Raw genomic sequence first — 12700 nt, 5'->3', positions numbered from 1 at the left:
AGGACACCTCAGATTTGTTAGTAAAGGAGATTCTTGTGCCTTTCAGAGTGGTTTTCTCAAGTTTTTCTCTAGCAGCTGAGAAAAGTATCAAGTAGTAAATATAAATCAGAGTTGCATCTACATGATTTCATTCCGTGCTAGGTGAACCTTAACAGTGCAGGCCCTTTTTTTTTTTTTAATTAATCTTTTGTTGCACTGGATCTGAGCCCTGATCCACAGCCTGTGTAAGTGAAGAGTGGATTTCAGCGTACTGAAGGACAGCTCAGGGCTCATATGTATGTGAAAAGTTTTGGGCAGAGAAAATCACCTGTCCTGTCAAAATAATGTTTAGGAAAAAAAGGGAAAAAAAGGAAAAGAGGAAGGATATCTTTGGTCATTTTAGTGATAATTCACAGAAATGTTCTGAAAAATTAAAGGTGAAGCACAAAGATGTGGATTAGCACAGGGATATCTCTATAGGAGAAATGTATTGATTGGCTGCAGGTAACATGTAATGGGTTATTCTCTCCTTGAAATAGACAAAATACCCTAATTCTCACATGGGTGGTTTGTTCTTATTACTGAGAGTCCATAAAGCATCGGGATTGGCTCATGAGCAATTTACAAGGCAGTATGTAGGTAACCACCCCCATGGTATTATATGTGAAGGTTAGTACTACATCAAATTCCTTCCAGTGGGAATGCACTCTCAAGGTTATACAGTCAATTTGTCTATGATGTAAAGGTCTGTAGTAGTAGTTCTGCTTACAAGGCATCACTTACAAGATTTACAAAATTTAATTCTTATGTGATCTCAGTGTCATTGACTGAATCCAAACTCTTTCTTAAGAATGGGAAAACCTATGGAAATAAATTTCTACAAAAGCAACAAAGGCGGCTTCTGCAGTTGCTGGTGCTATATTTGCTACTAAAACACATGCCAAAGAGTTGGCTGCAGTGCACCTGCTAATGAATTTGCCTTTCAAAGTAAAAATAAAAAGAAAGGAAAGAAACTAAAATCATCCTGTACAGACTTGATTGTGTTGTGTCATGTGTGTCAACTGCATGACACCAAGAATTCTGCAAAAAAAGATTTTTTTCTTCCTGTGGATAGAAAAGGTACGTGGTTCTACCTGTGATAACTAATACCAATTGATGTCAGTATTTTTGCAATCTAATTTGCATGTCACTGATTCCCAAAGTGCTTTACTGAGGTCAGAACCACACTGTTACAAGTCTTGGATGATCACAGTAAGATGCCTGTATTCCCCAAAGAGCTTGTCCTTCTGATTTGGTCGGAATGGGCAGTTGAAGATCTCTGTTGACCTCCAGCTATAAAGTGAGGACAGGGAGATGCACCTTAGGCAGAAAGATAAAACTGCAGCAAAATCATAGTTTTAAGTCCAGGCCAATGTCTTTATTGTGTGATTCCTCCCCTTTTCCGATGCATCACATCAGATCTACTTCTCATACTGTGAAGTTCAGCTCAAAAGCAGAATTAATTTTCAGCACACTGAGTCAGATCAGCATTCTACAGGTGGGCCATGAGGTGATTTAAGGGCTAGATTTAGTGTCTGCAGTAGTAGGAAAGTTACAGTGCAGTAAGTATTTTACCTTGAGGTAAAATGTGAATATGTGCAATGTAATACAAGTAGTAGCCATAGGGAATGGAAATGTGGAGAATTTGGGACCTGGAGGATAGTTTAAGTGGTAAAGCTATTTATTATGTTATAGGAACAGGCTGCCCAGGGATTTGGTGGGGTCACCATCTCTGGAGTATTTAAGAAGGTGTGATGGGCTGATGACTAGATTGGACTGGTGATCTTTCCAATCTTTGTAGTTCTGTCACTATATATAGCTATTAATAACTGTTATACTTAATAAACACATAGTATTGCAAATGTTTTATGGTGAATATATCTCTCAGCAGTCACCATGGTGATGAAGACCTATATTCACCAGTGAATGAATTGTAAAAAATTATATCATCTTGTGGCTAAACAAACACAACTTCTTCAATTAGTAAACGATGAGCACTATTTTATCCTACAAACAGAAAAATCATCACCTGTCCTCTTCCAACCCTTGCATCTTTATCTGCTTCATAGGCTAAACATTTTCAGAATGTATCAGAAGTTACTTGGTAGAGCCTTCAAGTGAGATCTGGACAGGCATGTCTAAATTAGCTAAGTAATGAAGCCCATTTAGTGCCTTATTTGTATATTGTTTCTGTCATGTCTAAGCTCAGTAACACCTGGAAATTCAGGTGCCTAGTAAGGGATAATTCTTTTTGTAGAAATTGAATTATTGTATATCAGAATTATCAGGAACTCAACCTATATTAAAAAGCTATTTAATAAAATTTCAGGTTTCTGTGTCTGTTTATAACTCATATCAGTATCTGCCTTCATGTATATAGTAGAAAACAAGATGGAATTCAGAAGTCTGGAAGGTTCTGAAAAGGACTAGCTTTGAATTATAAAAGCTTGAACTTTTTGAAGACCTTTACAAATTGGAGGGGAAAAAAAACCCTCAGTTGATTAATTAGTCCTAATTCATATTTAAAATTCTTCCTGACTGATTTTTAAAGTTGACTTTTACTTGATTAAATAGCAGACTTTGATTCTGAGATATTTGCGTCTCTGCAAATTCACCACTTGATGGGAGCTGCACATAAACACTTTTGCTTGCAGTAACGAGCTTAGCAAAAATGTTTGAAGTGCATCCTGTATTAATGTGAGAAAGACTGGTATAGAACAGGTCTTCCTCTTTGTGCACTAGGCTGCTAGCAAAAGTAATGAAAAACATTATTCTGGATACTCATAGTCTCACTACACCTGTGCTTTATTTGGTGTTCAAGTTCTATGCTGTCTCAATTACAGCTTTGATAAAATGCTCTTTAAACAGGATAAAATACAGGATACCTGTCTTGAAATCAATGAGACTGTTTGTTGCTATTTAATTTTAGTTTCTCTTGGTAACCCAAGAAATGAATGTTTTTGGGTAGCATTATTGGTTAAGGTCAGAAATCTTACACAAATAAATGGTAGCAGAGCTTTGCATTTGCCCTAGGCAATAAATTTTTAAAATCTAATGTAAGATCTGTAGGCCATATCAAAATAACCAACAAGCTCAAAGAGCAATTTCAGAAGTAAGACAGATCTTGATATCAATAGCCCTGGGAGATCTGGAAACAAAACCAGCTGTGGTAATAACTTGAGAAAGAATTTCAAGTAACAAATGTAGTAAAATTGATGTTGTTTAAGAAATACTTATGTAGAGAAATAGCTATTTATCTATGCTTATTGTTCAGTCCAGAAGAAACTGTTGCAGTCATTGTTATTGCCTGCCTTTGGTAATTTTTTCATTACTTATTATGTTCTTTGTAATCGTGGACTGGTAGAGCACTAAGATTCCATTTAGTCAAAACTTTTGCCATCCTTTGTATTGGTATGAATTGTGTTTTGGAGTTTTCATTTGATTTTGAAGAGAACTTTTTCAGCTTGGCTCTGACATTGCTTGTGTGCTTCCACATGACTACTTGGGGCATGGTTGTGCCAGACCATTCTGAAAAGCACCTTTTAATTTAGGATGGGAAGTTTAACAGTCCTCATAGCCCAGTCTGTACCAGATACCTCATACCAAATACATGCTTCTAAGGGTGTTTTGGTATGAAAAGACACGAACTGGCAGCTAGTTCAGTTCTCAATGTGTAATTATATACCTAACTAACTTATGTTATACATACATCTAGGTCTCTTAAAGTTCTACTACTTACAGTTCCAATATTTTGATACTTAAAGTCCATGGCAGCTAAAGCTCATGGTGTCTTTCTACATGTTCATACATTTCACTATCTTTGTAGATTTCCCTATTATACTGTAATAGGAGAACTAAGTGCAAGAAACACCATTCCAGACATTTTTATTTTGTTTCCAACTCCCTTAACACTGGCACAGCTCTGACAAGAATAAAAAAAAAAGCATTTTGAGCATTGGAATGCAAATTAACATACCAAGCAATTAAAGTCAATTAAAACAGGATGTGGTGTAATTAGAAACAGTTGTGTTCACATTTATATTCAGAGAGGTTTGATGTGTTGAAAGAAAAGAAAATGATTTAGGAAACTTTTAGTGTCTACAGATGTAATGGTGATGATGATAATAATAACGACATTTGATTTCTAAAATGCCTCATCCTCCTTAATTTCATGAGCTCTTGAGAAGTGTAATAAAATAAGCACGTTGACAAATCATACACTGGACACAATGGAATGAAATAGATCAACACATAAGGATGCTCAAACACTACCTACAAGCAGTGGCCTTCTCTCCCCTCTCAGTGCACTGTATGTACCTGTTGCAGTACCAAAGAAGTAAGCAGTCTTGTTATCTCCAAAATCGGAAGTATCGTGAGACCCTGCTTTCACAGTCTGTATTCATACTAAAAATCAAGATCATGTGAGCAGTGTCAGCTCAGGAAGGCTGTATCTTTCTCACATGTACTTCCTTGGTATCTCATTTATTATTTTGAGTATTTATATTAGCATTTATTGCCAGAAATACTGAACCAATTTTCCTTCCTTTTTATTATTCTTTTTCATGATTGTTGCCAGAAATGAAGGGGATCCTCAACCTGTCCATTCAATACGGGACTCAGATCAGGACCACGTTCACTCTGTTTTTTCTCATTAAGCCGAGTTCCATTTGCATTTGGAACCTTGCTGTGTTGGACAGTTTCTTGGAGACGATCTATCTGATCCTTGTGTTTTGCATTTCCACTTAGTCAATAATAGTAGAAAAAAATACTTGGATAAATTAATTATTTTCTAAAATAAATATAATTTAAATAAATTATTTTCTAAAATAAATTTTTAGTTTCTTTGTTTTTCCTAGGTTGTGTACGTAACAGCCACGTTCCCCTACATCATGCTGATGATTCTTCTGATTCGAGGCGTAACGTTGCCAGGTGCTTCTGAAGGGATAAAATTCTATTTGTATCCTGACATTTCCCGCCTGTCTGACCCACAGGTAGGACCATGGTCTATGCATTTACTTTCTTCTTTGTCTCAGAAGAACTACAAGAGTTTATTGATATTAAAATCTGAATACAGGTGGTTCCTCGGTTCATTGGCAGAGATTTGGAGTTGTGGATAGAGATTTAAAGCTGTCACTGCTTACATCTGTTGGATTGTATTATTCTTTTAGTAGAGTTTCCTTGGCTGATAAATCAGAATTTTCTGATGTACTCAGTTGTTCATTCTGCCACTGAGAGTCAAGAGTGTTGCTACCACTTTCATCAGGAAGAAATGTAACTGTAAATTAGCCATCTGAGGTCTGTACCTTCCTGTGCTCATTCCAAAGCTGAATCTCAGACAAGAGTAGTATAGAAATTAGTCAGACACATGCCATGGTAAATTCATCAAGCCAGCCCCATTTCAAGTGAACTCTGTATGTCTTATCTCAGCAGGAATGTCTGTAATACACTCATCTGAGAACGTGGATGGCATGCATTTATTATGTTCAGCTTTAACTAGTGTTGCACTTTGTAGTGTGGCTCTGACAACTAAAGTTACCCACAGTCTTAGCACAAAGCGATGAGTAATTGTTTCTTGTATGTGTTCTTCCACCTCTGATGTATCCTGACCCAGTGTGAGCAGGAGGTAGACCTGCTGCTTAGGTTTTCCTTCTTTCACTTATCCACTGGCACATGAGAAGCCTTTTAACAGGATTTTGCCTCTCTGTGGATTTTCCACATGCAACCAACACCCTTGCTGCTGCTTGTCATTGAAGGAGGGCATGCAAGCTTAAACAACATTATTGTCAGGTTACACGGGTTTTTTATATGCCTATTTACTATACTGTTTCCATTTGTAAAGAAGTACATTGTTGCCATGACAATTTCTGAAGCACATAGTATTACTCAAAGGAGACTGAGAATTACAAAGCACTCAGGCCACATGCGCATCCATCTGCCAGTCAGGCACATACAACTAGGATGATACTAAAATTTCTTTAAAGAAGTCTTAACATTTTGGTTTAACAACCCAGTATTTTTTTCCTCAGTTTCAATGTAATTTTATCTAATAAACTTCCAGGCTTTGCAGACTTTAGTATTTAAAAGATTCATCTCTTTTTGTGGGAAAGAAGATGAAATAGGATGAGCTCCATTGTTCACAACAGAGATTATTAGCAATAATGTAGGTGGCTTAAATGTAGCACGGGTGGTGAAATGGTTTTAGAACATCGTTTTTGTATTGAAAAAAGGTGTATTTCATTGAAGCTGAGTTTTGTTTAGATGAATTAGCTCTGGAAGAATCTTTGAAGAAAGATTTCTGGGTTATGGGTAGTGTCCTCGAGGCACTTCTCAAGATAACAAGGAAGCTTGGCATCTCTATTGTAAAACTAGAACATATATTTTTAACATTTTCTTGCAAAGCACAAAGCACACAGTAATGTTCAAAATGACGATTCTTTTGCATCCAAAAAAGAAAAAAAAGTCCCAAAACATTCCATGAGCCACTTCTGAATTTGATCTGGAAGTTTTTTTCAAGGAGGAATTAGATGACAGCTGGAGTAACTGTAATATTACTGCTTTCAGTTTTCATCTTCACTCCTTATTTGTTTGGATTTGGATTTACTCTGCAGTATCAAATCATAATGCATGTGTACTAGCAGGTGTTCTTTTTCTCTTTGCTTAGAGGTCTGTTTAAATGATGTTCCAAGAAGATTGTGTGTCTGTATTAGGAGAGCAGTATTTGAACCACAGTGCCAGCTATGTTTACTGTGGGTTGAGTTTCTCTTCAAAGCTTGCTTTAGTTCTTGAATCTTTTGTTTTTGTGTAATTTGCATTCCATGCTTTGTTGTAGCTTTCTAAGCAGCTATTTATCTGTCCTTTCAGTTTCTCTTAGAGAACACAGCATTTGAAAGTGATCCCATTTTTATGTTTTTAGCAGACTGGGACCTCATGGTCTGAAAATCCCATGTTCTGTCCTGGGTATCTGTAGAGCTCTTACTGCTCACTTTTAATGATAACAGTAGAGTAACATATTCAGGCTTCAGTGATGCTTTATTTCATCAGCACTGAGGTCTCTTTAAGCCCCATGTTCAAACTGTCTTTACCTCCAATCTGGAAGCACACCTGCTGTTTATAGATTAAACATGGGGTCCTTCCTGAGCTTTAACACACATGAAAGAAGTATTCTGAGAGGTTAACAGGATTGTTATGCTCTTTATGTGCAAGTCTAACTGATAATACAGTTCTAGTTACCACTCAACAGATGTAAGTCACTTAATATGTATTTGTGCTTGTGAGAGGGATTCACTGTTCCTTTCTGCAGGAAAAAGCTTGATTCTCTGTAATGAGATTTTCCTACTATTTGTACACTGAATAGATTTAAAATTCCCATTTAGGGCCTAACAGAAAAAACAATCTGCTGGATCTGCAATCTTTTTAATTGTAATCCATCGCAGCTGTTAACAATCCCTGTCCATTTAGACTACGTACGGTGCACAAATGTGCATGAGCAATGTGGGAACACTGATAGAGAGGTGGTATTTCATCTGGTCATGTTCTATCTAAACTGGGAAAATATTAAGGAATTTCTCTTTCCCGAACTTCTGGTTTCCATGCACAGTTCCCTGTGATGACAGCATCAGTAGTAACGCCTTCTGATTCATTGCCAAGGACTCTCTTTAAGCAGAAATACAAACAACTGAAATTAATTCCCCTTCTTTCTCCTGCTGGTCCCTGCAGCCTTGGAAGCAACTTTCACAATCGCATCGCCACCTTGAGGCCAAATGAAGCCTATGTTTTTGAAGGCAGAAAACAAAAACTCACAGCCTCAAAAGTGGAGGCAACTGTTGTATCTAACCAGAAGTCTTAAGGCTTTCTTTCCATTTCACAATATTTAGAAGAAATTTTAGTTTCATTTTCTATGTAGTTTCAGGCTCAGAAATACAAGTAAACCATGAGCAGTGTGTTTTATGAACATGTTGTATCTAAGCACATGAATCCTTAGAACTGAAACAAACAAAAAAAAAAAAAATCACTAAGTTGGCAATGAAATTATGTCTCACTTCTGGGTAATTGTTTTGATACTTCTGCTTGTTTGGAATGTGACAAGCAAGAAGCCTAATTCTAATGAGGAGCTTACTGAACAGAGTGCAGTCAGTAATGCACAATCAGCCTTGTTTTTAAGTATGGTACATAGGAAAAAGGTTCCGCAGCAGATCAACTGCCTAAAATTGTACCAACCTGATCACTAAGTCTATTAATATCTTCAGCAATTTACTGCATTTTACTCCTGCCCCAACTTTCTAAAATTAAACTTGAATAAGAATGGATTCTTCTCTGCACAACTCTGCTGTTTGCACTGTCATAGAAATAACTGAGGCTTTACATTGTAAGGTAAACACTGTACATAGGCTGGTGCAATGTTTAAAAACATTTTGCCCTGCTGTGTATTTTATAATCTGTGTAATGAGAAACTTTCACTTTACTATGCTCTTTGTCTTTTGCATTACAAATTATTTATGTGGTTTGAAAGAATAGCAAGACCAACAAATTGCTGCAACACAGCATTCTTGCTGAATGGACAGAGATGTTTAACAAAGCCATAAATCACTCCTGGGAGTCTGTTCACAGTTGCTCCAAGGACTGGTTGAAGGCAAGCCTGGGAGCACATTGCATTAGCCCTGCTCCAAGGAATGTATTTACTGCTCTGTTGAATCTGCACTGCAGAGATTGAGCATATGCATTTCAAGATGCACGGGGAGAACACATTCAGGGTCTTCTCCTGTGACAAAAAAAATCAATCAAACAAAAAACCTCTGCAGTACACGGAGTAGCCTGATATTTTTTCATGTGCAAGTTGCTACATTATGCAGTCATATCTCAGTTTGTTGTGGGAAAGGCACAATCAAAACTGCATATATAACTGCAGGACTGCTAGTTTATACAACTGACTGATGTGGTATTATGCCTCAGTATACAGCCCTGGATTTTCAACAGCTTAACCCTGTGAAATTTATGTAGCATTTTTTCATGTACCAAATGTGATTTTAGAAGTCCAACTATTGCCTTGCGGAATATTGCCTTACTGAGGAAAGAGTTTGTCTCCTTATCCCACCCCGCCCACCCCCCTCCCTCACACCCCCACTTCTTTCTTGTGTTTCTTGCTACTGCTACATAAGCAACAGCAAGCTGAGCAGGCAACAGCAGATTTTGGCAGTTGGAAGGGACTTGTTGAAAGAATGGGGTCGTTTTGTAATTTGCCCAGGGCTTTTAGGCCACTTGAAATCTCTCCCAGCTATCCCTGCAGCCCCCTAGCAACCACAGCAATGGAGAGACATCACCCGAGTCTCAGGAAGACTAACTGCACTTTAATGTTAGATTTTATGGCCAGTGGGACGTGCCACTGGAGGGAGACAGGGTCCATGCAATAACTCACTGTGTTGGCAGAACAGGGAGACGTTTTCAGTGTTTACAATGATGATACTTAAAAAGAACTAGATAAACACAGAGACATTTTATGTGTAAAAAAATGAACATTAAATTAAAAAGTGGTGCAAAAATACAGGACTACTCTGAACTGTGGGGCCTTCTGTGGCAATGACTGCATATTTATCTTACAACTGAACATGCCTTCCTGCTGCTCTTCACTCTTCCTACTATGCTTCTCTGCAAGTGCATAGTTTCTATGACAGCTAGGCATACATGTGTGGTTAAGTTGTAAGGGCACTGTGGGAAAGAGGTAAAAAATGACAGAGGAGGAGGAAGGTGGGAGGTTGTCAATTGCTGGTGTATTGCCTTAGTGTGTATGGGAAAAATGAGCTGCCTCTCCCATCAGGAATGTCACCAGCCGCCAGGTAGCTCACAGCAAGCAGCCAGACACAGGAGGGCAAATCAGAAAGATGAAGATGTGTGTATTTGCAGCTGTTCCTTTCAGATGCTCTCTACTTTCCTGGAATTCCTGTTATTTTAAAATAGATTTTCTTGAATTGCATTTGTAGATTTCCATATGTTACCATATTTTTCCATATGGTTATTCATAAATAGTTACTTTGAACACAGACTCAAATAAGCTGCACATTCTGTGGTCATTTGTACCCAAATCCTGGCTGCAAAGATATATATTTTTTATTCTGCCAGAAGAACAGAGGCAATAATCTCTTTTGTTGTTCCAGTGCCAACCAAACACTATTAACTTTGGTTTGGGACTAGAGGATATAAGGATAGAAAGAGAAGCATTTTCCTGTCATGAATAGAGGCAATAAAATGCACTGTGTAAATTTGTTACATATTTGGCAGGAAATCATCAAATGTTGATGCACTTTTGGATAGAAGTTCACCACGCTTTCATCTGTTTGTTTATTTTCATCCCATGCGAACCTTTCAGAGAGCATTTGCATTGTGAAAGAGACACTGAGTTAGTAAATGATGAGCAGCAGAATCTGGCTGTTGGTGATTTTGCATTTAAGTTCCATGTTCATGTATTTATTATTTGTTGGAGCAAATCACAAAAAAATTAGAATCATGGAATTATATAATTCTCAGGTTGGAAACGACCTTAAAGGTCACCAAGTCCAACTATAACCTAACCATACTACCCTAACTCTAACAACCTTCCGCTAAACCATGGTCCTGAGCAGCACATCTCACACAGATCAGAGCTTTAAAAAGTGATTTTGATTTAAATAAGTCTTTTCCCTTATTCTTTTCATTTTTATTCCTTTTTTGAAACAAAACCTTGCTTAGAAGTGTGAAATGCTTTATTTAAAGATAGGGAAGTGACATTTGATTTCTCTAAATAACCTTTCAGTTTTTGACCAACTGGTTTAATGTTTGCTGCAATTTATAAATAATGTAAATTAAATATTCATTTTTCTGCAGAATTAAATGTGACCTCAAATGATGTCAGTGCTTTCAGTAGCTCTCCTGGCTTTAAGGAAGTGCAGGCACTGAATACAAATCCTAAGCTGCACTTTTTGTTCTAGCGATTTATTGATTTAATTAGTTTAATCTTGAACTTCATTGTAAGATTCTGCCCAGCTCTCTTAAGGAAAGAATGAGGCTCTCTACAAAATTTTGGTGCAGTTTGAGTGAGTGTGGCACGTTTAGTAAGATCTCCCAGTTGGGTATACGGTTCCTGCCACTCTAGTCACAACTCATGCTTTTAAAATAGGCTGAACCCCTCTGTGTAAAATAATAAAACAACATTGTTATTCTGAGGAATGTTCATGAAAACGTGTAGTGAGGACAGGCATTTTCCCAGCCTAGAGGTCTGAACAAACCTGTTTATCCATCCATGAAGGTGAGCTGAACATAGGTGGAAAATGAATGCAGCAGTTAACTCACTGCCTTTGCCTGAAAAAGGTATTGTTGGGACGCTGGTCTTCAGAGAGTTGCTGTCTTATGGAGGAAAGCAAGGCATGTCAAGCATGGCTAGGGCTTACAGGCTAAAATGTTTTGTTCTGTACCATGGTCTTTGCTACAAAGTAGATAAGGTGGCCCAGACTCACCCTGTTTAACCTTAGACATAAAGCTAATGTGCAAGGCTCCTGCTTTGCAGATGGTTGTCTCTTTCATTAGTGTCATTTACGTGCAAATAGAAGTGGAGTGGACTGTCAATATACAGAGTCGATGAATGCAGCACTGAGTTAGCAGCATTTGGGAAAGATGAATAAATATATGAAAGCATGGTGCCTTTTTTCTTCTTTCCATACTAATGTATTCAGCACTGTAGATTGGCAGTATCAAACAGAAGCAAGCTGTTCTTCAGAAGGAAGAGAAACATACAAGTGATTCTGAGGAACAAATTACAGCATCAAAGACTTTTGTGGCTTGAAATGACCCATGCATCACTCCATGCTTCTGGCTGGATATGAGGAAAAATAAGCACATCAGTTCTCTGAATGTTTCCGATAAGTGCTTAAAAATAAACTTAGGATATCAGAATTATAATGTTTGTTTTCCAAATTAAACTCTCCAAGGCAAATCAGTCACAAGGAAGTGATGACAAGTGTCTGTCTGAAGGCCTGAAACTAATTTTCTTTTTTACTTTATTTACTTCCTCCCTACTTAGATTTATTTTTGAAAATCGTTCAGGGAACTGATTTTTTTGTAACTGTTGAACCTCTTATGGAGCTCAATGTTATTTATAGGATTTACAGCTCCTAGGGATCTGGAACTCTTTAAACTATCAGGTGGCATCTCAGTGTCTTTGATAGCAACACTTGTCTATTGCAGGTGCTACATGACTTCCCATCTACATTTGGCCATAAAGACTGGGGACTGTTAATGTACATACATGTTAAGAGTAGAGGAAGGGTGAACTTTGAAGCTTAGTCATTCAAGCTATGGCTCTATAAAATGCCCAAATGAATGACCATCGCTTGCAGTACTGAATCACTGATAAAATTCAAATATTTAAATCATAATTTAATCATCAATTAAAGAGGCTAGAGGAGAAAAAAGATTTTCTGTATATGTGGAGTCTTCAAGGCTTCAGAAAGAAGTTACATATGGATTGGAAAGTACACCAAGGTGCATTTGCAATAATTGAATACTTTTGTTACGAATTTATATCAAAATATCTATTTGTGTACAAATAATACATATGTAAATAGCTGAAGTGATAAAATATTTATGTTAGGCTGCCTTTCTAGTAATTTGAATACTTTCGATTTTATTGCCATAAGTTACATTAAACAGAAGCAGA

General features: G+C 37.3%; 1 protein-coding gene across 1 annotated transcript in view; it reads left to right on the top strand.

Moving 5' to 3' along the window:
- The window catches only part of SLC6A11 (solute carrier family 6 member 11), a 54994-nt gene that overhangs the window by 19702 nt on the left and 22592 nt on the right, over positions 1-12700 (top strand). Inside the window, exon 7 of the mRNA XM_015874825.3 lies at positions 4875-5009. Within this exon, the coding sequence (XP_015730311.2) occupies positions 4875-5009 (135 nt within the window). The remainder of the gene's footprint in view (positions 1-4874; positions 5010-12700) is intronic.

This window comes from Coturnix japonica, chromosome 15 (assembly GCF_054131305.1).
Source record: "Coturnix japonica strain WE chromosome 15, WE-NBRP24, whole genome shotgun sequence".
Lineage (NCBI taxonomy): Eukaryota > Metazoa > Chordata > Aves > Galliformes > Phasianidae > Coturnix > Coturnix japonica.
Note: the sequence above shows the minus strand (reverse complement) of the source record. Positions and strands in the feature narration are given on the sequence as shown.